This window comes from Mchenga conophoros, linkage group LG14 (genome assembly GCF_057382185.1).
Source record: "Mchenga conophoros isolate Kocher_MC1m ecotype Shallow Benthic linkage group LG14, M_conophoros_male_GT1.1, whole genome shotgun sequence".
NCBI classification, from domain to species: domain Eukaryota; kingdom Metazoa; phylum Chordata; class Actinopteri; order Cichliformes; family Cichlidae; genus Mchenga; species Mchenga conophoros.
In genome coordinates this window covers 19497408-19521640 of record NC_140539.1, presented here as the reverse complement: position 1 = coordinate 19521640, position 24233 = coordinate 19497408, and the positions used below count along the sequence as shown (strand labels likewise).

Below are 24233 nucleotides of genomic sequence, written 5' to 3'. Positions count from 1 at the left end.
GCACCTCACAAAACTTGCAACACGCCGTAACTCACCTCAGAACGTTAGCACGTCGGAGCAGTATGCATCACGTGATAGAGCGGCTGTGGCATGCAGGACCTGTCGGTGGTCTGGATAGCATTTGGAGCTTCGCTAGCAACCCGGCATTTCATCTCCGACAAAGTTATCCCCGAGAGAAGTAAAGCAAGTGTGTAAGTCCATCTCTGAATGTTTGTAAAGCATTCCTGCGTTAAGCTTAACAAACGACTGCCTCTTCTTGCTGCTACTTCAATCATGAAACTGCTTAACGATCAGCTGATCGGCTTTTCTGTCGCGAGTCCGTGTCTCTTGTTTGTTTTTGGCCCACTTTGCACCAGAAAGAGGAAACCAGCGGCTGAACAACAGCAGCACGTTTAAGCTTGATCAGCTGTTGTTAGAATGTATTTAATCTTACTTTCTACTCCAGGATCTTTTTCTACGTAGCTGACGGCTGGTAACTGTGCAGGGGCGGATCTAGCAAAGTTTAGCCAGGGGGGCCGATAGGGCATTAACAGGGAAAAGGGGGCACAAAGACATACTTTTCTTTCTTATTCTCATTTAAAATGTCTAGCTTTTAATAAATAATTATCTGACACCCAAAGTTTTAATTTGATGCAAAATGAATAGAAGTCCATTATTGTATATAGTAACTATTAAGTCTAATATATATACCCTAGTAAGCTATAGTACTTTTTCCTTTGGGAAGGTACCATCTGTGCAGTCTGCAATTCTGTTGAAGAAAGATGTTGAATCTATTTAATATTTCTTGAAAAATAATTGATTTCTGTGCATTTTTTTTCACACTGCATCAAATTAAGGTTGATTACGGCGATTAAGCATCATGAGGTGGAGTGTGAGGGGTGGTTCCCTATTTTTTATTTATTTATTTTTGTTGTTGCTGGGAGTTGGAACCCTATTAGTTAGGTTGCTTAATATTTATGCTAAGTACTCTTTAAAATACCAGAATAGGGAGGATGGTGTAGGTTTAAGTTTATTAGATTGATCAGTATTGCTGAACTATGAAATATTTTTTTTTGCATACAGGTATAACAGAATAGCTTTAGTGTAGTTGTTGTTTTAAACTTGAGTATGAACTTATACAAAATGCAGCAAGATATTTAAAAAACAGTTTTGTTGATTAAAAAACACTATATCGGATTCATATCGGTATCGGCAGATATCCAAATTTATGATATCGGTATCGGTATCGGACATAAAAAAGTGGTATCGTGCCATCTCTACTTAAAACATGAGGTTTTGAATGTAAACACATAAGAATTAGCATATTTCAATATGTTTGGGCTAGTAATCATTTTATTAAACAATGCACATCCTGCTACATCTCTCTCTCATCTCTAGAGAAAAATGATATCATGGTGATAACTGGTCTTTTTTTCTTCCTCAATCCCATTATCTTTATCACTCAATAGCTCTTGTGGTGAATGACTGATTGTTAAAGTTTTATTTGGCAGAGTGTCTGGAAATCAGATGAATATGAGCTCTGAGTCAGAGTAAAATGAGCATGATAAAATGATTCCATATGCTGCAAAAACAAGCATCAAAAACTAGCTTTTTATAATGTTTGTCTAATAATAATGCTAGTAGGTAGCATGCACCCCATACTCTGACATATTTAGCTGACTCATAATAGCGTGAATCCCCCACGAACCACCGCACTCTCCCTCCCAACAATGCCCAGAGTGGCTGTGTGAAAGAGGTACTGATTACAGGACAAAGTGTGATGACACAACTGTTACTCACTGGTAGGAATGATGACTGTACTTTATCTAAAGTATTAATGGTCGCACCCAAAATTTGTCCGGAGGGCTTTAAACTCTCAGAAATAACTCATGATTACACTTGAGTGACTGCGGAAAGAGGAAGTGATGTCACCCAGTAAGAGCATATGTTAAAGTTATAATCTACAGTGGGGCAAAAAAGTATTTAGTCAGCCACCGATTGTGCAAGTTCCCCCACTTAAAATGATGACAGAGGTCAGTAATTTGCACCAGAGGTACACTTCAACTGTGAGAGACAGAATGTGAAAAAAAAAAAATCCATGAATCCACATGGTAGGATTTGTAAAGAATTTATTCGTAAATTAGGGTGGAAAATAAGTATTTGGTCACCTCAAACAAGGAAAATCTCTGTATGAATGGCACCTGTTTGAACCCATCATCTGTATAAAAGACACCTGTCCACAGCCTCAAACAGTCAGACTCCAAACTCCGCCATGGCCAAGACCAAAGAGCTTTCGAAGGACACCAGGAAAAGTATTGTAGACCTGCACCAGACTGGGAAGAGTGAATCTACAATAGGCAAGCAGCTTGGTGTGAAAAAATCAACTGTGGGAGCGATCATCAGAAAATGGAAGACATACAAGACCACTGATAATCTCCCTCGATCTGGGGCTCCACGCAAGATGTCATCCCGTGGGGTCAAAATGATGATGAGAACGGGGAGCAAAGATCCCAGAACCACACGGGGGGACCTGGTGAATGACCTGCAGAGAGCTGGGACCAAAGTAACAAAGGTCACCATCAGTAACACACTACAACGGCAGGGAATCAAATCCCGCAGTGCCAGACGTGTTCCGCTGCTGAAGCCAGTGCATGTCCAGGCCCGTCTGAAGTTTGCCAGAGAGCACATGGATGATACAGCAGAGGATTGGGAGAATGTCATGTGGTCAGATGAAACCAAAGTAGAACTTTTTGGTATAAACTCAACTCGTCGTGTTTGGAGGAAGAAGAATACTGAGTTGCATCCCAAGAACACCATACCTACTGTGAAGCATGGGGGTGGAAACATCATGCTATGGGGCTGTTTTTCTGCCAAGGGGACAGGACGACTGATCCGTGTTAAGGACAGAATGAATGGGGCCATGTATCGTGAGATTTTGAGCCAAAACCTCCTTCCATCAGTGAGAACTTTGAAGATGAAACGAGGCTGGGTCTTCCAACATGACAACGATCCAAAACACACCGCCCGGGCAACAAAGGAGTGGCTCCGTAAGAAGCATTTGAAAGTCCTGGAGTGGCCTAGCCAGTCTCCAGACCTCAACCCCATAGAAAATCTGTGGCGGGAGTTGAAAGTCTGTGTTGCTCGGCAACAGCCCCAAAACATCACTGCTCTCGAGAAGATCTGCATGGAGGAATGGGCCAAAATACCAGCTACTGTGTGTGCAAACCTGGTAAAGACCTATAGTAAATGTTTGACCTCTGTTATTGCCAACAAAGGTTATGTTACAAAGTACTGAGTTGTATTTTTGTTATTGACCAAATAGTTATTTTCCACCCTGATTTACGAATAAATTCTTTACAAATCCTACCATGTGAATTCATGGAATTTTTTTTCACATTCTGTCTCTCACAGTTGAAGTGTACCTCTGGTGCAAATTACTGACCTCTGTCATCATTTTAGGTGGGGGAACTTGCACAATCGGTGGCTGACTAAATACTTTTTTGCCCCACTGTATAAGTGACTAGCAGTTTCTATGCTTCACTCATCCCTTCACAATTTCTTTGTTTAGTTTATTACTCGTCTGTTGGCTGCAGTCCTGCTAAACACAATCACCTTGATACTTCTGCCCGGTGTTTACTCCCTTTGTTCCACTCACTTGTTTTCTCCTGTCTGCGTCTCTCTCACGTTTGCCCATTCTCTAGCTGCCTTCTCTCCCTCTGTCTCTATCTGATTTCTGCCTGTCTTTGCATCTCTGCCTTTTCAGCCCGCCCTCACTTTCTTAACTACTTCCAAGAACAATATACTTGATTTCCTCTCTCGTCTCATCCAGTCTTCACTCATCTGCCCCCAAAGCTCTCTGTTTCTTGTTTATGTGTGTGCAGGGCTAGCTACAGTAAAGTAAGGGAACAGTGAGTGGAGGCTAAATTGAATAGAAGCACCATACAGGACAGTGTAAGAATGTGAGAGAACAGGGAGATAAAAGAGAAGCTGTCACTTTCTTTATCGCAGTCTCTCCTTTTTCCTTAGACTTCTATTAACCTTGAAATCAATGCAAATGAAATAGTATAACAATATCTAATATCAGACACATTAGAGATAAATGCATGATTAACAAGACAGCTACAGTATAATGGATGTGTGCATGAGATCATGTTACATACAGTTTGAAGACAGTGTGAGAGCACTATATAGAGGTGAAACAGTGAAGAAGGAAAAAGAAAAAAGTAAAAAAAATAAAATGCAAAAGCACTAGTTTCAGTTTATTTACAATATTCAGATCTGATGTTTACACTGAATCTGGTTCTGCTGCAGGTTTCTTCCTGTTAAAAGGGAGTTTTTCTTTCCCACTGTCGCCAAAGTGCTTGCTCATAGGAGGTCATCTGATTATTAGGGGTTTTCTCTGTGTTATTGTAGGGTTTTGATTTTACAATATAAAGTGCCTTGAGGCGACTGTTGTTGTGATTTGACGCTGTATAAAACTGTAATAAAACTGAATTGAACCTAAGAACTCATGTATGCTTTTTAATTTTATTTTATTTTTGTCAGAGAACACAACATAAATCAATAATAACCAATAACATTAATGCTGATTTAGCACAAGTAACAGTAAAGCACAGCAGATACAGAGCAGCACAGAAGGCATGCTTTTTTGGGCAGTACAGTGAAGTATGACCCCAGCCTAAAACCCGCACACTCAGAAAACATGGAGCTTTTGATGGACAGCTGGTAATTGTGGCTGACTCCTGCGCAGAGGGCGGGTGGATGTCTGGTTTGACACATTGAAAGGACAAAGGTTAAATTTTCACTTTCATTCTCGCTCTGTTGTCCTCCTACATCTCCCAGCTCTCAACTTTTTTCTTTAGCTGTTCTGTTAAGGGGTCATGTCCGTTATTCCTCTGCCTCACTGAAGGCTGATTGGCTTTATTTTCCTGACTCACCACCAGGGGTCAGCTACCTGAGTGTCTGGCAGAGAGACAGACGAGAGCCAAACCTTACATGCTAGTAAAATCCTATTGTGAGAGGAAAAAAGGGGGTGGGTGTGTGGGGTGGGGGGGCGTCCTGTTTGCTTATTTGATCTTGAAACAACATCTATTTGCCATTCATCATACATTTATATAAAAAAAGAAAAAGAAAAAAGAAACACTACACTCCGACATTCCTCCACAAACACACACCTACAATTAGGAGGGAATCTATTGTCCTACTAAGTCAGGGGGCTGTTGCTAGGCAACCTCTATTTCTAAGGTGAAAAAGACCGCTGAGGGAGAATAGTGAGAGACAGGGAAAGCTAGATAGAGGGAGGGATGTAATGAGCGTCTGAAAGTAGGAGGAGGAGGGGTTGACCACAGGAAACGCTCACTTAATCATTCAAACCGCATGCAAATAAAGACACTCATCCTCTAACACACACAAACAAGCACTTTCCTCTTTTCCTTCTCTCTCCTGCCATCCTCAGTCCATGTATATGCATGGTGAGGATACTGGTGCTGCAAAACAAGGGTTGGTTGTATGGACAGCTGCGAGGAGGCGTATCTGTATGTTAATATGTGCTTAAGAGCAAGCCGGGTTATGTACTAGAATGGTTTTTAATGAGCTCCGGGAGGATTTTTTTTTTTTTTAGCTGGGAACATTTCTCAGTGACTGTATGGATGCGTGTGTAAATGTCATGGGAGCTTATGCAGAGCAACATCAAATACAATGGAAATCAGACAGTCTCACAGTCTTGGCTGGAAGCGCTGCTTGGCTTCTTCTTAGACACAACTTAACTAACGCTCAGTATCACAAGTATGCTGACTCAGCCTTCTACTGGGAATTGTATTTTGGTTTTTCATGTGTCCCAACAAATCAACAGTAGACTACAAAGTGGATGTCTCGTGGATGAAAATAATTTCATGGTATGTAAACAGCTCAGCCATGTTTAAAATGACAGTGGTGTGAAAAAAGCAGCTCTGGAGTGTTTCAGTATTATTACTACTGTCAGAAGTTGAGGTAATGCACCTATCAGCTGTTTGCAGGCCACAATTAAGGTACAAAAATAGAAGAAGAAAGCCTCGCTGACTACCAGATGTTGATAAAATGTGTTGTGACGTAAACAGGAGAAAAATGCTGAGCCAAAAACTACTACAGTCGAACAAAAGTCCTGTGTGGAACACAAGAAATGAAAATGAGGACCAATGCAAACTCTCCTGCACCTAACCACTGTTATGTGAGAGTGGTTGTGGGAGGGTGGGATCATCAAAGAATGATTCCCAGTGAATCTGAATGGTGCTTTTGCTTAAAATGTCTATTCCTTCACAATGAGAATCAGTCTCAATGCCGCACCTAATAGTACCTTTAAATAGGACTTCAAAATGTGCCAGGTTTCTTATAAAATTGTCTGTTATAATCAAACTATTCATTAAGTGTTACTGAATGAGTACTTTAGTCAAACTGGCTTCAGTAAGAAAAAGAGCTTTGAAAAGACATTTGTGTATAATCTAAAAGACCGCGCATGTCTCAGTTTGGATAAAGGAGTTCTCATATTGAAAGCCAACCTATTAAAGAAGGCAATTGAAGCCATTTTCATGAACAGAGGTGCAAGTGAGACAGCAAATCACCATCAGATTGGACTTCAGGGGGTCTTTAAACTGCCAGTTTTATAGTACAAAGCACTTTGTGACGGGTGACTGCACCCATGTGAGAATCATGCAAACAACTGCTTTCGGTGAATTCACTGCAAGCTGCAAGTGGAGCTCCACTCAGTATGTTACTGAGTGGATGCCATGCTTAATTACGTGTAGCAACCTTTTTCCGTCTTATAAGAACTGTAGCTTTTTATCAAACAGGAAACAGAAGAGAAAGAATATACAAAAGAAACAGGGGAAATAAACAGCGACACACTTGCCAATAACTACACAGGAACAAGGGAAGTGAAACCAAATGTGGCCTGCAGCACATGTGTGAGCTTTTAATCATCTGAAGAATGAATCAAAAAGAAATCTGAAAGGCTCACTTTGGAAAGCTCTTAAGTTAAGCAGGCTGCCAATGCACTATGTACGTCCTTTCACTTCTTTTTATATTCTTTTGGGGTTTTTTTTACTGGGAAATCTAATAAGTATAAATCTATAGTTTTCACTAGCACAGACCCTCTGCAAACAGTGGCATAGATGACTGTCATTTACTTAAGGTTAGTCAATGCTTATTAGAGTATTAATTAAACTACAATATATAATATATTAAATTACATTTTATTATCTCAATTTATTAGAGATAAAGCCCTGGATGAAAATTAAATTACACATGCAAGGCCTCAACACAGACAGCACAGTACTTCTACTACCAAAGAGGTCAAAATTAGAAAATCAAGGTGCAACTGAAGTGAGAGCAAGATAAAAGATTGAAGTAACAATAATTCTTGACAGAGCTGTCACTCATCCACTCCGTCAGCTGGTTGAGGTGCAATATTTGACTCACAGCCCTGGAACTGCATTATTATTACTAATGACGTTCTTATGTGCTCAGATAAATGGGATTATTTTAGTTCTGCTCAACTGATCTGCAGCCTTTAACTCCACACATCGTGCCTTTCTAGTTGACAGATTATTGAAAAGGATTTCGTCACGCTTATCTGAGAGACACTTCAGAATCCATACTAAGTCTTCATCAGCTCCTCTGTTCTGCGGGATCCCTCAAAGCTCAATCCTTGGACCAATTATGTTTTCATTGCATACTATATTAATCCTGAATCATCTTGAGAGCATTGCTTACCTGTATTTTTCTGTTAATCCAACAAAAGGCTCTGCTACCTCAGTCAATGTTTCAGTGCTATTAGTGATTGGATGTCTTCAAAATTCCTCTGTCCTAGTAAAACTGAGGCTCTTGTGTTCCAGTTCTGCTTCTCTATGGAGACTGTTCTTTACTTTAGCCCTCACATTAGCAACATCACATCATATGATCAGAGACTTGGTGTTATTTTTCTCCATCTTTGGGCTTACAGTCTTGTTTCTTTTATCTAACAAACATCTCGCCCTTATTTCCATCCAGTGAAACTTCGAATTCATTTTTAAATTATTAGTTACATATAAAGCCCTACATTGCAAGTCTCCTGCATATACAGCAACAATGCTGACACCTTATTCCACCAGTCAGCCTGGCTGGTCTCTAGAGACTGCTCCCTGATCCTATTTTAAATCTAGAGGCTTCTGTAGCACCTACACTTTGGAACAGCCTTCCCCAGCCCATCAGTTTTGGCTGAATCAGTGGTTTGCTTTAAACTTAGAATGATAGAATGATTTTGGGTTTCTGTACAAACCAAAATTTTGTATGGAAATATGTAAATAACAAACTACTGTAAGACCGTAAACTTGTATGTACCTTATTCTGGGATACATACACTTCTATGTTTTAAAGTGGTGCAACCTCCCTGCTTTTACTCTGGTTGCTACCAAGCTGCACCAGTTGTGAGCTGTAGCAGGGAAACGCTCTGGGATTCTGCTTTGTCGGACTTCTTTCAAGTTTCAAGTGGACACTTTCCATTTTCTAAAGGTGATTTTGAGAATCTCCTAGCAATCAAAGCAATCACAAGCTGTTTTTTGGTGTAGCACCCCCTTTGTGATCAAGTTTACCCAACGACAGCTAGCAAACCAAAAAACCAAAAACCAATCAACAATTGGTCAAGTAATACACATTTTTCCAAAGTAACTGGAGTTTGGGAGGGGGTTGCCAACCAGTCTCTAACCCTCTGTGACTGAGAAGTAAGTACATCCTTTTTGAATATCATAGCATTTTATATTAATTATTGTGTAAAGGATGACGAAAAGCGCTGTGAACAATGAATTTGGTCCAGAGGTGATTGAGAAGATGGAGAAGCTGAAGATATTTAAACAGTATATAGTTTTTGTTTTAATGTATGGGTTCCTATATTTAGCGACAGTCCAGCCAGACCTACCTGTGCATAGTCCCGCTCCAGTTGTCCTTTCTTCAGACTATAGCTCCTGCAACAACAAAAAAAAGAAACTTACTGAAATGTACAGAGGATAAATGAAACAACAGATAGATTCATAATGTATATATCACAACAGATAACATGTAGGAATACAGATAGCAAATAAATCATCATCAAAAGCATCAAGGCCTATTGCTTTGTTACACAGGAGGCAGAAAAAACAGACCTGATGTTTATTTTCAGTGACAGTTTGTGTACTGTGTGTTCATTATGATGAGAAAGCACAAATGCTGCAATCCCACCGAGTATGCCAGGGGAGAGCTTGGTGACCACAACATTATGCAAGGATGGAATTACCACTCTCTCTTTATTTCTCAACGACTCTTTCTAAAAATACCTTCTGAATTTATGACCCACACAAAGCAACCTTTCCCCTCGCCCCGTTGATGTGAGTCAACAACATCCTGGAGTTGAAGAGACAGTGAAAGCTCTTATCACAGCCCAATGTTATGCAGAATTAAAAACATAACATTACATATGTGATTACACAAACAGATACATATTTTGGCCATGAATGTGAATGGACAAAGCATCATGTACAGTTGATTGGATCTAAATATTTTTATATATATCTCACTATGCGTGTGTAACATGTATTCTCGAGTTAAATGCATAGTTCATCAGATGCGAGCCCAGCTAACTAACTCAATACCACTTTTAAAGCTTTTTACAAATCTTATCACATTTTTCACTGTGATTTATTTCTTAGAAACTTGCAAGGGGCTTTCTGTGGATGGTTACTGGAGCTGTTAAAAAACAGTTATTACAGTACAATAGCTCCATATTGGAAAAATGTGTCTTCAAATCAAATCAAATTCAAATTTTATTTGTCACACACACACAACCATACACAGTATGACATGGGGGTGAAATGCTTGTAGCTGTACAATGCCCGTCTTATATTAGTTGGCACTAGAGCTGGGCGATAGAACGATAACGATATGTATCGCGATATAACTTTTACTCGATAGAGAAATTAAACTATTGCGATAGACCTCGCCGCTCTTGTCCTCTTAAAAAAAAAAAAAAAAAAAGGTCAGCCAATCCAAATTAAGCAGCGCTGAGCCGAACCAATCACAGCCGCAGCGTCACGTCACGTGACTTGTTACGTACAGCACAAGTGCCAAGCCGCACATGTGTATTTGTTTGGGAAGCAGCCAGCCACCGTACCGCTCGGATAATGGAGGAAATGAGTGTGCCGACTAGAAAAATCAACCGAGCGTGACCGAAGAGAAAACAGATGATGGTTCCAATGCCGGAGAGATTGTCGAATGGAAGAGCCATAGAAGTTCCGTATTGTGAAGGTATTTCGGCTATTTCAAGTCTGACAAAAAACAGAGTAGCGTGCACTGTAAATTGTGCCGAAAGCAAGTCTGGAAATACAATAAACTGGTGCATGCGTCACACTGTGCGCCACTTATTGTTTCAGTGAAATGAATTTCTACAATACTGTTACTGTTAATTCTACTCTGCAGTGTTTAAATGCTTACATATACACACAGTTACTGTCCCTCCACACATACGACTCGGTTCTGCTTCTATGCCCCAGCTTTGTTTACTTTTTCCCACCGAGGCTTCTAGACTTCTGATTGGCCAACATTTCTGCACGGTTAGGAATCTAGCGCCACCTGCTGCTTTGGCATGTTCATAGCAGCGTTTTCCTTCATTTCTGCCTTTACGTGTGAACGGGATTATTTTTCAAAACGAAAACGGAAAATCTCCGTTTTCAAAAATACCCGTGTACGTGTGGACGTAGCCTCAGTCTCTGACTGGAAGCGCTAATTCGTCATTCGGCTTTTGTCAGACTAAAGTAACTGTTAACACTGTTTGAAAAGCTAAGCTATACAACAAGGAGAGATTGAGAATTTCCTTTTAGTTCTCAGTTTATTTGATATTGACAAAAGTTAATTTTGTCTGTTCTTCTGTAAAACAAACTAAGATTTATTTTTAGAATTAATATTTTGTTTCTAAGTGGAATTGACAATTTAGTCGTCTGTTTTGTTTGTTCTATTTTGAAACTTAAACGCTTTAGCGGCTGCCTTTTGTGTAGTTTGCAATATTTGCCTTTATTTATCTGAAAAAGTCTCATGTTCCTTAAGTACATCTACCCTGTTGAACTTATTATGGGAAATAAATATTTAAATAAAAACAAGCTGCTGATTATTTCACATTTTACTTGTGAGCAACGGCACATTTAAATCTTACAAATATAGTTATTTGGCTTATATCGTGATAGATATCGTTATCGCCTGAAATGAAAAAAACATATCGTGATATGAAAAAATCTTATATCGCCCAGCTCTAGTTGGCACTAATAGCAAAAAGGTCTAGCAGGAAAATATTATTAAACCAAAAAGCACTGCTGGGATTTGAACTAAGGATCTCCTATTTACTAGACAGGCGCTTTAAACAACTAAGCCACAGAGATACAACTGCAAAGCCTATTTAACCTTACCATATTGTTGCAACATCATAGTATGATCAGGCACTCTGCTTCCTGTACACTTATTAATGATTATGATTGGTCAGTTGCTGCCAATGCCACCCACCCCTGAGAGAGCTGAAGAGAGGCATGGAGGCTAAGCAGGAATCAACATTTTTTTCAAAAGAAGTTCAGGTCAGACCAGAAAAAAGCCATGGACATTTTTAGCTATTCTAAAAGTTATGACTGAAATGATGATCACATGAATTTTATTTTGCTATTAAAGACTTGTATTAGCAGAAATAAATAACTTTAATGTTGATGTATGCCACCTAAGAGAAAAGACAGCAGGCATTTTCCTCCTGCTCTGGGTTGGTAATGTGGATGGAGACTCTTTGGAAAAAAACACTAGTGTGGATGAGCGTTATTCTCACATGCAAATGAGGGTATTGTGTTTAGGTGTCAAGAATAACCTAATCATTAGCATTAACCTTTAGTTCATTCACATGTAGATATCCAGAGCTCTGTGGCCCACGCAGAAGCACACTTGATCACACTTGATCACACTTGGGTAACTTGTTCAGGCTTTATTGGACAAGGACTTTTACACAGATTATTCTTTGCGTGAAACAACAAATAGCAGATTGGCAGAAATATGAGCCTCAGTTAAAGTTGGGGGGTGGGGTGGGGTGGGATGAGGGGGGCATGAAAACATGACAGAATATAAACTACTACCAGAAATAATCTGTATCTGGAAGAAGACGTATACTGACTCCATTATAGGCATTACAAGCTGGTGCTTACACCCACTCAAGATACCTTCGGAGCAGCACTGCTGTAGCTCAATGTTAATTTAACATGGCTTTGAGAAATGAGCACCATTATACCCTAGTTTTGAAAACGCAATAGCTCGAGGCTTTTTGCTTTGTATCATCAGATAAAGCAGCGCAGGGTACATTCAGTCCCAGTATGTATCCCATGTTGACATTGCTGGAATAATTACAACCACACTTCTTATTATTGTACAATATATTTTAACTTCAAGTCACCGAACCAATGCTGTCTTAAATCCGATCAAGACAACAGACTGTTAACATCTAAAATGAAGTACCATCAGGAAAGGCGAACAGTGGAAGAAGACACAGAGGGGAAGACAACACTGTAAGAGTAGACAGAATAATTACCACCAATGGCCTGTATGATAATTACAGCCCAAACAAATAGGGTAGTGCTTCGTGTCAAACCTTTCCCCAGACATCATTTCTGTGTTAAAGCTGCTATATCCAGTCTGGTTTCCAAACACAGGCTGCTTAGCAAATTTCTTTTAAATAAGAGACTGTAGTAAATCAAATCAAATCAAATCAAATCACTTTTTATTGTCACATCACATGTGCAGGCACACTGGCACAGCACATGCGAGTGAAATTCTTGTGTGCGAGCCCCACAAGCAACAGAGATGTGCAAACACAACAACACAAACGAGCAAAATACAAGAATGGCCAACCTGAAACTAATAAATATATGTACAATATATAATAGTGTATGCATTTCTGGATGTGTATACTAAATATTTTCCTACGTGTGTGTGTGTGTGTGTGTGTGTGTGTGTGTATACACATTTTTACAAATTAAATAGTAAAAAAATAAAATAAAATAATAATAATAATAATAATAAAATATATAAAATATACAGAGTTGAATATGTGCAAAACAAGTGGCATTTATATACAGTGTGGAGTGCATAATGTTGAAGTTCCAGTAGTGAAGCTGAGGTGTCTATGACGTGTTCAGCAGTCTGATGGCCTGATGGAAAAAGCTGTCTCTCAGTCTGCTGGTACGGGACCGGATGCTGCAGAACCTCCTTCCTGATGGAAGCAGTCTGAACAGTTTATGGCTGGGGTGACTGGAGTCCTTGATGATCCTCCCCGCTTTCCTCAGGCACCGCTTCCTGTAAATCTGCACCATTGCCATTTATCACTGATCTGCTGCAAGAGGCTGGAGCATGTGTTTACTATTTAACCCCGCCCCGTGCTTGTCCGCTGAAATACGACACGCACACTCCCCCAAACAGGCCTGTCCACATGTGGGCTTAGTATCCGCTCTCTGAAAGGGACACACGCATTTGCAGCACACAGGCCTCGTTGGCGCAGTAGGCAGCGCGTCAGTCTCATAATCTGAAGGTCGTGAGTTCGAGCCTCACACGGGGCAGATGTTTTAAAATTGTCAACTAAGCAAAATAGCAAAGCACATGTGCCTTGAAGTGAAACATCGGACAGATTTCTTGCATTACATGTTACTGAGTCACAGAGGCATGCTCCTGCTAGTTGCTCAACAACCACGTTTGAAAACCTTGACAAACTTGTTAATTATACCTTGAAAAATCCTTCCTGCCTTTAAGGCAAAGCACAATCAAGAAATAACAGTGCTTTCACTTCACTCATAAAAACAACTGTCTAAACTAAAATCATTTCATGCTCCATGCTAAAGAAGGAAAAAGTATAGTTCTCATAATTAAATATATTAGTATATAATCTCAATTGATAGCCAAGGTTAACATAGGTGGAATTAATGGTGTTTGTATCACATTGCATAGGTCTATGGTTACACACATTGAGTGACATTCTTGCGAGCTTCATGCATCAGCCTTAAGGCAATGGCTCAAATGTTCTGATGGAAAAAGAATGGGAGAGTCATCATAGAGTAAAAAATAAATACATTTTAAGAATCATCTATCAGTACCAATGAGATGTATGTGGACCTCATGCGTGTTCCTGTTTTTCCATCCGATTGTTCAGTCTGACGTCACTAGCCGTGTCTGGACCTAAACTCCGCTGCAGGTCCATATATCAAACGATCACTGTGGCATTACTGAGAGTTGAAAAACTGTCTAAAGTCTTTCATCTTTAATAAATTGATCAGCTTTCTGCTCTACCAGGTGTAACAATTGAGTTTAACATCCAGGCATCCATGAAAACGGAATTTATGACATTTAACGGAATTAGAAGTTAGCAGGGAGTTAGCTCGCTAGCTTCTATCTAAATACAATGTAGCATGTCCTGACTGCGGGGTTTTGGAAACAAATTAAAACGTACAGCTCTGTTATCACTTCCAGCATAAATGAAGACAGAAAACTAAACAGCAGTGACGTTTGTAGGGTTACTGAAGTTGGGCTAGCTGGTATATAATGATGTGCTACGTGACCACTAGCGACACAGCTATGTTAGCATAATATAAACAAGCTAACTTTTTTTCCACTCGATAAAAGTTAACGTGAGTGTTCTCAGTGGTCAGAAACAAATGTAATCGCATGGCAGGATGCTGTAAAAGGACCAAACTTCAGCCAGGAGAACAACTGAGATAATCCATCCACAATACGAGGTAGTTCATTCATATACTGCTGCATGGGATGGGCTGTAGCTACATCCTAAGGTTTTAAAAACTGAGCTTAAATAAATCATTAGTGGTAATAAAAGCTGAGGGAGGTCAACAGGGATCACTGACTGTTTTAGGAGCTTTTTGAGATCAAATAGAAGAAAATACAAAACATTAAACATGTTAACAACACAAAAGCTATATTAAACGCAGACTACTTTAGGCCCGGAAGTAGGATTCGTCGCGTCATCACTGAACAACCGGATAGCAGGGGCTAAGCTTAAGGGCAAACAACAGTACAAGCACAAACAAGTTACTCCTATAACTGGTTGTACTTTATCATGATGCATATGCGCTGCCACAACACTGCATTGCTGACAATGAGTGCAGGATTTCCTTCTTTGACCAAAACAGACACAGTATCTGCTGGTGTCTTAAATTAAGTGTCTTAAATTGTCCAAGAGTGTGCAAGTGTCTTAAATTACTTGGTACTAAATAGCAATGGAAAGGGAGAAAAATATTATTGAACAAGTGTAGCGGAGTTGGAACAAAAGGCACTGCTGGGATTCGAACCCAGGATCTCCTGTTTACTAGACAGGCGCTTTAACCAACTAAGCCACAGCGCCTACACAAAGAGACAACAGGATATCAATTCCGTGAGGTAATCCATCCACAATATGAGGTCAGTCATTAATATACTGCAACAACATGGGAATAGAGCAGCTGCGAGAGAATTCAACATTAATAATCAATGGTATGGAAGTGGAGGAAGCAAGAAGAATGAGTTGAGTAAAGTTTGACTTATCTGACTGTTTTGTTTCGCTTAATGCACCTTAATATCCGGTGCGCCTTATATATGAAAACAGACCTGCCATGGAAAAGAGCAACTCAAGTCAAAGCATTAGAAAATCAACTGCCTGTGCTATCTTTTTGAGTTTAACACACTACGGCAAGATACACAAGATTACTGCACTAGATGTTATGGTCCTGCGTCCTGCGTTGGATGACCTAATCTCATACTGTGAAAAAGCAGTTGGTATACCTTGTTGGTATAAGAGAATCCTTGCTGTTTTTAAGGCAAAGAAGCTAGGTGCAGTTTTCAGCAGTTTTCAATTTCTTCTGTATGACCAATCTCCTAAAAAGATTTAAATTAACATGCTTAACTTTCAATAGCTCCAAATGGCTGTAATGTCTAGTTTCTGGATCTGTCACCTGAACATACCACAGCACATATGGAAACATGACTGCTCGCTCTATTCACACACAATCGATCCTGCAAGCCTGAAACATACAAGTCAGAAAGTACAAACACAGAAATGCTGACAAACACTCATCCTCGCTGGGATCTTTGGACATGTCTGGGCTTTTCATGCTGCCATGGTTACAATCCAGTGTAGCCAGCATATGTAAACATCAACACCCAATTATCAGCTCGAAATGTCTTTCACACCCATTTTGCACATTCATGAGAAACTGTGTTCCTAAAATAGTCAAAATAAACAGAATAGGCATTTCAGAGTGAGGTCTTAAAAGTTATATAGATTTAAGTAGTTATCTATTTGAAGATTATACTGTACTTCATGTTTGTGTCTATCTGCATTTGCCTTCTTCACCCCCTAGATTTATTCAGCTAACAATTCACATCTATCCCTTGAAAACCTCTCCATACCTTCACCTGCACCTCTATTTCGTGCCTCTCTCCCCTGCTCTGACCCTTTCTCTCTGGCTTGATGCACTCTGCTTCTTAACTACTTTTTCTCTACCCTGCTCCTTTTGTCTGCCCACCACGGGTGCGTGTGCGTAACTGAATGGTGTACGAGTCGAAAAGCCAGCATGTCAGCATCAGCTGTGTGTGAAGAAGAAAGGGAGGGAGAAAATGTGCAGGCTTGCAGATGAGTGTGTGTCCGACAGGAAATACTTAAGAGCCTGAGAGTGGACACAGTGGATGTGTGTGTTTGTATGTCTGTGCGTGAGTGCTGAGGGCAAGAGGAGCAAGAGGCTGAAAAGCAGAGAGAGGAAATGATCAAACATGAGAAAACAGCTGAGGTCAATGGTTAACGGGACACAGACTGAGATCAGTGACAAAAGGATAAGCAACATGAGTCACAGGGTGAGACAGAGGCCGAGGAGAATGGCCATGTTTTCACACTGGTGATCGACACGAGGCATAATACAGCAGATTTGCAGCAGTCTTTCCTCTCCAAGACCAAGCTGGCATTCAGCTCGAAACATGTTTACTTCATCTCAGAAAAGACAACAGTTGATAAGCTGAGATGAAATCTGAGTTCCCTTTACAATAAATTAATTCTACACAGGGTGTGTGCTAGTATTAAAGACAGCAGTACTAAGTATTAGAATAAAAACTCATCCTACCAGTTCTCTCCCCACACACACCTTTGCTATAACCCCACAAAACACTGACAGGCAAAAAGTAAATCTCTGATCATGTGTTTAGAGTTACTGTTATCTCTGTCCTCAAAGACTAAGACACTTTCTGTGACTGTGAAGGCAGCTGCTGCTCAATAATAATATATTATGACCAGGTTAAAAAAAATCACAGTGAAACTTTTACCATTACTCAATGATATATTGTTTTCTAAAGATATCATGGCAAAGCATTTGAGGCCGTGCTGGGGTGTGAGTCGGTGGCCAAATAATTTCCAACATCAGCTGGAATGCTTTTTTATTATGACCTCGTATTGTTTGTGATATCTGATTTTTTTGTCTATGTCTTCAGATTAATCAACTTTATGAAGATGAACAGTGTCGTTAAAACGGGTGCATTTGATGTTGTTCACCTTTATATCCCATTTGTAATTTTTGTATTAGTAACTTAAATCTGTCAAACAATTGGTAACTGAAAATGTTACAAATTGTAGGTTAAAATAAGTACTGGACTTTAGACTCACAGCTGCATGCTACAGATATCACTGCTGGAAAGAGAAAGAGAAAGAATGTCAGCATATAGGCAATATAAGACATAGATATAACTTCCAGGTTGGAAAAATAGAGTTCCACCTTCCACCCCATCTGAAGTGTGCCAAAGAGCAAAAGCTGTGGCTGCAAAAAGACTTCTGATCCTATACAAGTACAGTGGAACCCTGACTTACGAATACCCCATTTAACGAAAAATTCAAATTACGAAGGCACTTAATGGCAATATTTCTGCTCGTGTTACGGCAAAATGCCTGCGTAACGAAATCCGCTGACTCTGATTGGCTGAGCCCAGAATGCCCGCAATGCCCACAGTGCCTTCCGAATCATGTGACAACCCCTTGGCTTTTGTACTTGCACTTCGCTGTTCCACTTGAATGACGTATTGTTGCTGCAGTTTGCAATTAGCCTATAGCCTATCGTTCACTCAAAAGGCGCGATGGGTGCTTTGACTTACGAAAATTTTCGACTTACGAAAGACCCTCGGGAACGAATTCATTTCGTAAGTCGGGGTTCCACTGTATATGAGAAAACAGCTCTTGGTCTTGACCTCTGTTAACATCTTTCCTGATGAGTTTATGCACTCAGTCACTCGTTTTGGGTCCTTTTGATCACACCATGTTACAAAATGGATCATTACCATTGGATGAAACCAGACACAATTTGGCTAACAACTTCTAAAGAAGCTTCTTGGATGTGATCTGAAACGTCTTCAAGAAACTTAAAGATGTCCTGTCGCTTTTCTTTCCAGGCTCCTTAGATCGCCATGAGGTAGATGACTGAAAATCTACACACCTTTCTTGACATTTAAATTGTCGCAACAACTGAACTGATGAAGGACTTTTTGTCATGGCCTGGGTCTAGGGACCCAGGGCTCAGGCATTTTCAGTGTATGTTTATGTTTATGTTTTCCGTGTGTTGTATTGGTTTGCTCTCCATCTCTCCATGTGTCTCTGTGTGAGCTTCCGGAGGTGTGGGTTCGCTGAGGAGACTGCGAACCCGGAAGTGGTCTACTCGAGAGACGGCCGCACCTGCCGCTCGTCGTCCTCTGCCAGCTGCAGCAGATTACGCTCGTCTAGGAACGGCATTTAGGACTGCAGCTGAGCTGAGGCCGACGCTGGATCCTTGAGTCAGAACTCGTCAGTACTGCCGTGAGCTTTTACGTAACCTCCGCGGAAACAGATCCCCTGCTAACCCTCTGCCTTTTGTGTTACCAGGAATCGGGAGCGGAGTACGCCTCTAAAGTCACGGTGTGGGAATTGGAGTTTTTTGGAGTCGCCACCTTTCACTTCTCACGGACATCTGCACTGTGTGGGATTCAGGGAGAATCACCACGGGACCACAGTGCTGGGATTTTGTATATAGTTGTGTGTTTTTCACCTCCTGTAAATAAATCCACTGTCCTTCACTTAGAGTCTCGCGTTTGGGCCCTGCTTTCACTGTCACTCCACGGTCTGCCATCGCAGCCCGTGACACTTTTATTGGCATTTTAATGTGAAAAGACTACTTGTTATTTAGAGCTCATTTTAGCCACTTTGCTTCAGCCTTACTTGATATCTGAGAACACTGTCAATGGTCCCAACAGGCCAACAAATGGCCAATCAACTTGCCCAAGAACTGACCCTGGACCATTGGTGAATCCTTTGTTTAGTTACTGTTCCTGATTTTTTTTTTTAATTAATTAAACATAATTGTTAAAGCTACTGCTGGTCAGTAAGAATGGATATTGATTCTAATATTGTTAGTGAGTGTACTAAGAGGTCAGATTTGGTTTATGATTGAAAGTGCAGCTGTAAACCAGAGGAATCTGAAAGCTCGTTGTTCATTTGCTCTGTCAAAATGTCTATTTACATTTTTCAAATACTCAGTGGTATTTCATATGCTCCCTTGCACTGACAGGTTACAAGTCTATTCAGCTCCATTCAGAGGCAATTTGATCCTCTCCCATTAAAAACACCCTTTGGAAAAGAGAGGGCCCTAGAGTAATTCACAGTTGCACTTTGATTTAATTCTAATAATTCTAAAGTACAAAAGAACTACGACCTTAAAAGAAGAAGAATGAAAAAATAATAAAAAGAAGAAAATAAAGATAAAGAGTAGATATTCATAAAAAAAATCTTTACCTACTTCAGGGGGGGGAAAAAACAAAATGAACAATTCAAAATGCCAGAAACACTTACACGAACGAAGGCCACAAGTTGAAAGACATAGGTCTACAACAGAGATGGAATGGATTATATTTAGCTGCTGGGAACTTTATTGTTCATCGGGTTATTTTTCCAAAGGACAAAATATTGCAAATCTTTAAAAATCCTCTGACTCCACCACAGAACAAATGGTTGCTTTAGCTGCTTAGGCTGTGACACTGAACTTTATTATATTATTACATAAAAACATAATGGTAAGGTTGAGCCACTGTTGCAGGATCACCTTATTTTAATACAGAAATAACCTTGTAACCAATATTTTGTCATTTCAACCCCAAGTATTATCCAGGGTCCTCTTATGATTCAGTCTGCAGTGTTATTTTGTCGAGTACAGATGTACCTACACCTAATTACATTATCAGGGTGTGAATCAGCCTTGCATTCATTTGTGTGTGAGTCTGGGTTTTTTTTAGTTTTTTAATGCAACAAGGCCTTGATATTCTGTTCCCCATCTTCCTTCATTATGGAGGCTGCAATGAAAAGCATTAATGAGAACTCTTGGTGGCACTTTTGGGTTCAAATCAGACAGTTTCATCTAGCTACTCAGCAAGGAGAGCCATTAGGTTTTAATGATATTTGCAGATAATTCCTAGGATTTGGTCAATTAATTTGCATGAAACACAAATTTCATTTATCCCAGTGAATCATGCAAAGGACAGACATGGGGGGTAAATCACATCCAGTCCAGCAATCTAGTCCGAGCATCAGCTTCCAGGCTGCTATTTTTATCATTTATTTTATCATTAATGTCGCAACATCTCCACAATTAATACTGCTCTTTATAAAGTCTCCACAGGGCACTCTGTCTGCAACATTCTGCATTTATTCTAAACAACATCACAGCCTGTCGAAGAGTTACCTTACAGCAAAATGAAGCTGCACAGTAAAGTATATATAGCACATTGTTCACTGATCTAAACTAACAGACAATAGCTAATGCATGGCCAAATGATAATGAGCACAGCACACTGTATGAGAGTATTTCTATGGTCAGCGCAGGATGATGCGTTTGTAGCTATTAAGGGAGACATAAGGGTATAGGGGATTTAGCTGGATTGAGGACACCAAGTTGACTCCCTGAATCCACCAACTCGTCATCATTTTCTCCTCTCTCCCGTTCTCTTGTCCTTCCTAAGATTAGACTAGCTGAAATGCACTCCCAGAGGATGAAATACACGGTCCTTTCTCTTTCATCTTTCCTCCATTTTTTCCCGTTATCATTCCTCTCATACCTTGTACAGCTGACACACAGGCAGGAGACACAGTAGATATAAACTTGTATATGCGTGTGCATGTGTGTGTGACTGAGCGCTTTGATTAAAGCCAGTCTGTGGATTAATTAGGGTAAATAACCTCAGAGCTGCTTTTGGGATTTAAGTGTTAAAACCTAATGTGTGCTTCATACTAGAAATGTGTCTGTCAACCATGAATGTTTTTGTCATTGCTCTCCTGTAGGGTCCATCTTTTAAAAATACTGTATATGGAAACTATTTAGTCATAACTAGTCATGGTGACACCATCTCAGGAAAGGACTAGCTGAATCAGAGTCAGTTTCCAGAGGTCACGCATGCACTTTTACAAGGACAGCACAAAGCATGTTCGTCAATTGATTAGCTTTCTACTGTAGTCTAGTGACTGTTTGCAAGCATCAACTGTAGATATTAAGTCTGCATTCTGTCCCAGTGTGGATATGGGGCATGTTCCTACCTGCTTCTTCCCTTGGGAATCACTCAAGATCTTTGAGTGCATCCCAAGGATTGCTCTGAGTGTGGGATGTCCTGCCACCGCCCAAAAAAAGAATCTGTAGTCCTGAAAGCTGCAAACAGCTGCTTTGGTATTTGATTTGGTTTTTTTTAAGTAAAAAATAGAGCTAAGCAGAAAATAATAACTGCAGAAATTATATCGAGAACGTATTTAGCAAATGTGTTGACAGTTATAATACTGATCTATTAATTGGAGAAACAGATGTCTAAAGTATGAAACTGCACTGACCTTTTTCGTGTCATTGTTAGGTGGTTGCTGGGCAACATAAAAGCATCACAAAACATCACGAAAAAGTTTTGTGACTTTAACTGAGAAGTTACTGTTGTGATATTAAAATTGCACTCCTTTTACAAGGTATTACAGGTGTGCATAAACTCACTGGCTAGGCAACACGATTATCTCATAACACCTGATATAAGAACCATCAGGGGCCTGTACGAGTACACCACAACTTGTGATCATCTAGGAGGAGTTTCCAGGAAAACAAACAGAGTGAGACTTTGTGTATTATAGTACAATGGTTGGCGTGTTAGAGTTGGGCATCGCAAACAACCCTTTGGCGGTCACCACAACTAGCACAAAAGCCCAGTGCGATGGTCCTCCCTGCACCCACTTGACATGCTGACATCAGAATTAACTCTTGCCTCACAAATACACACAATCAGGGAGAAATATTATTAATCTTAGATAAAGAATCAAATAAATTAAAAGGAAAAACCAGCATGTGAAAATCAGTCAATGGGTCATAGCTACAACCAAAGAAAAGATGTCAGATTTAAGCAACAACAGAAAAGCACATTTGCCTTAAAATACAGTCTAACTGAGGGTCTGTTCTGTTAGATCATTTGCTAAAAGCACATTTATTGTCACACGGATGTGTGTAAATATAGGCTGAAGAATATCTTTGGTAATGTGCATATGTAATAATATGTTAATGAGCCATGTGCCCAGCGTTGCTTATGCTGATGAGCCATATGGAGCTTTGCCTGGAAGCCTGGTGAGAGCTGTAATGTTTACAGATCTCTCAGGTAAAAAGTGAACAGGAAAAAAGATTATAACACTATTCTCTGTTACAGTGATGCTTAAAGGCTGGGTCATTCCTCAAAGAAACAGTGGAGATTAATGAAATCATGTTGATGAGACTGAAAGCAAGTCTAAGGCTACGTTCACACTGCAGGCGAAAGCGCATCAAATCCGATTTTTTTGACCCTGTGCGACCCATATCCGATCATGCTATGACAGTGTGAACGGCGCAAATCCGATATTTTCAAATCCGATCTGGGTCACTTTCGTATGTGGTACTGAATCCGATACATATCCGATGTTTTAGAAAGCGACTGCTGTTTGAACGGTCAAGTCGCATTAAATCCGCCTTTTACGTCACCGACACAAGACTGAAGCCAATTATCAGCGCCCGAGAAGACATCGCGAACGCTTCCTAGCCATCCAGTGTAGATGTCAGTGAAACTGTTGGGAAGACAACGTAAACATTTTATTTGTACTGTATAATCTGCAGATTCTGACAGAAATCTGCAGCTATCCTTTGAAGCACCGCTCCTCTCTTAAACAGCAATAAGGATCATTATTAGGTTATTTACATTATTATGTAAATAACAAAATAACTTAAAGCAAAAATTGGGAAACGTAAAGTCCGAAGTCTTTATATTAACGGCCATCAGTCAAACAATACTGTTTGTTCTTGGTCTAAACAGAGCGCGTTGTGTGTGACATCTTCTTTTGCGCATGCGGGCCGCTTTGAGCGTTCACACTAGAGCGCGTTTGCTGTCGCATTTTATTTGTAGTGTGGACGAGGAGACAAAAAAATCGGATTTGATCAAAAAATCGGAATTGAGCATTAAGACCTGCAGTGTGAACGTAGCCAAAGAGGTTAAAGAGTCAAAAAGGATAAGCACAGATGTTATTCTCTGGTTTTCTAAGGCTTCATAGGATGAGACTGTTCATACACTTTCTTGAAATGCAACAAAACACCTCAATTAAAATTCCGTAAAGTTAAGGAAAAGAAGCTGTTTTCAATTTATTGCATTAAGTCTTTTTCTTTTTTCTCTATTAACTAGTATTAACTAGTGCAGCAGTCTCAAACTGCAGCTCCAGAGAGACATGCAGCTCCTTTTTCCATTTGTATAAATGTGCTGCCTATATAGTCCTTTTTATGCTTAAATAACCTGCATCATAGCTTACTTTGCTGAACCTTAGGATGGATATATACACATAAACGGTCCATGGACGAACCTAATTGCATTTACCACCAACACTGCTGGCTTACTGGTACTACTTAATCTGCAGCTGGACTTTAGACAAAATAAAATTGAACCTGATCTTTTTTTTTAATATCTTCAAAGCTATTAGGCTTTGGATGTTACAGCTCTTCTCAAAGTAGGCTACTTTTAATTTAATCTGCACAGGAACACAGTGGCCTGCAAAGCTTCATAACTACTCTTTGCAAAGTAAATACAAAAAGATATACTCTTCCTCTGCTTCACAAATGATCCTTTTTCTTTGTAATAAAAAACTGATTTAAAAAAGGAAACAATTTAAACAAACTTCATTCCAG

The 24233-nt window shown here is 40.0% G+C and overlaps 1 protein-coding gene and 2 non-coding genes across 4 annotated transcripts in view; 1 reads left to right on the top strand and 2 right to left on the bottom strand.

The window, feature by feature from the left end:
* Window positions 1-24233, bottom strand: part of fchsd2 (FCH and double SH3 domains 2) — a 77384-nt gene that overhangs the window by 46858 nt on the left and 6293 nt on the right. For both annotated transcript variants that reach the window (XM_085245720.1, XM_085245721.1), the window contains exon 3: window positions 8906-8951. In XM_085245720.1, the coding sequence (XP_085101846.1) occupies window positions 8906-8951 (46 nt within the window). The remainder of the gene's footprint in view (window positions 1-8905; window positions 8952-24233) is intronic.
* On the top strand, window positions 13520-13592 carry trnam-cau (transfer RNA methionine (anticodon CAU)). The gene has a single exon. It is a non-coding gene; the product is annotated as a tRNA-Met (tRNA).
* On the bottom strand, window positions 15309-15382 carry trnat-agu (transfer RNA threonine (anticodon AGU)). The gene has a single exon. It is a non-coding gene; the product is annotated as a tRNA-Thr (tRNA).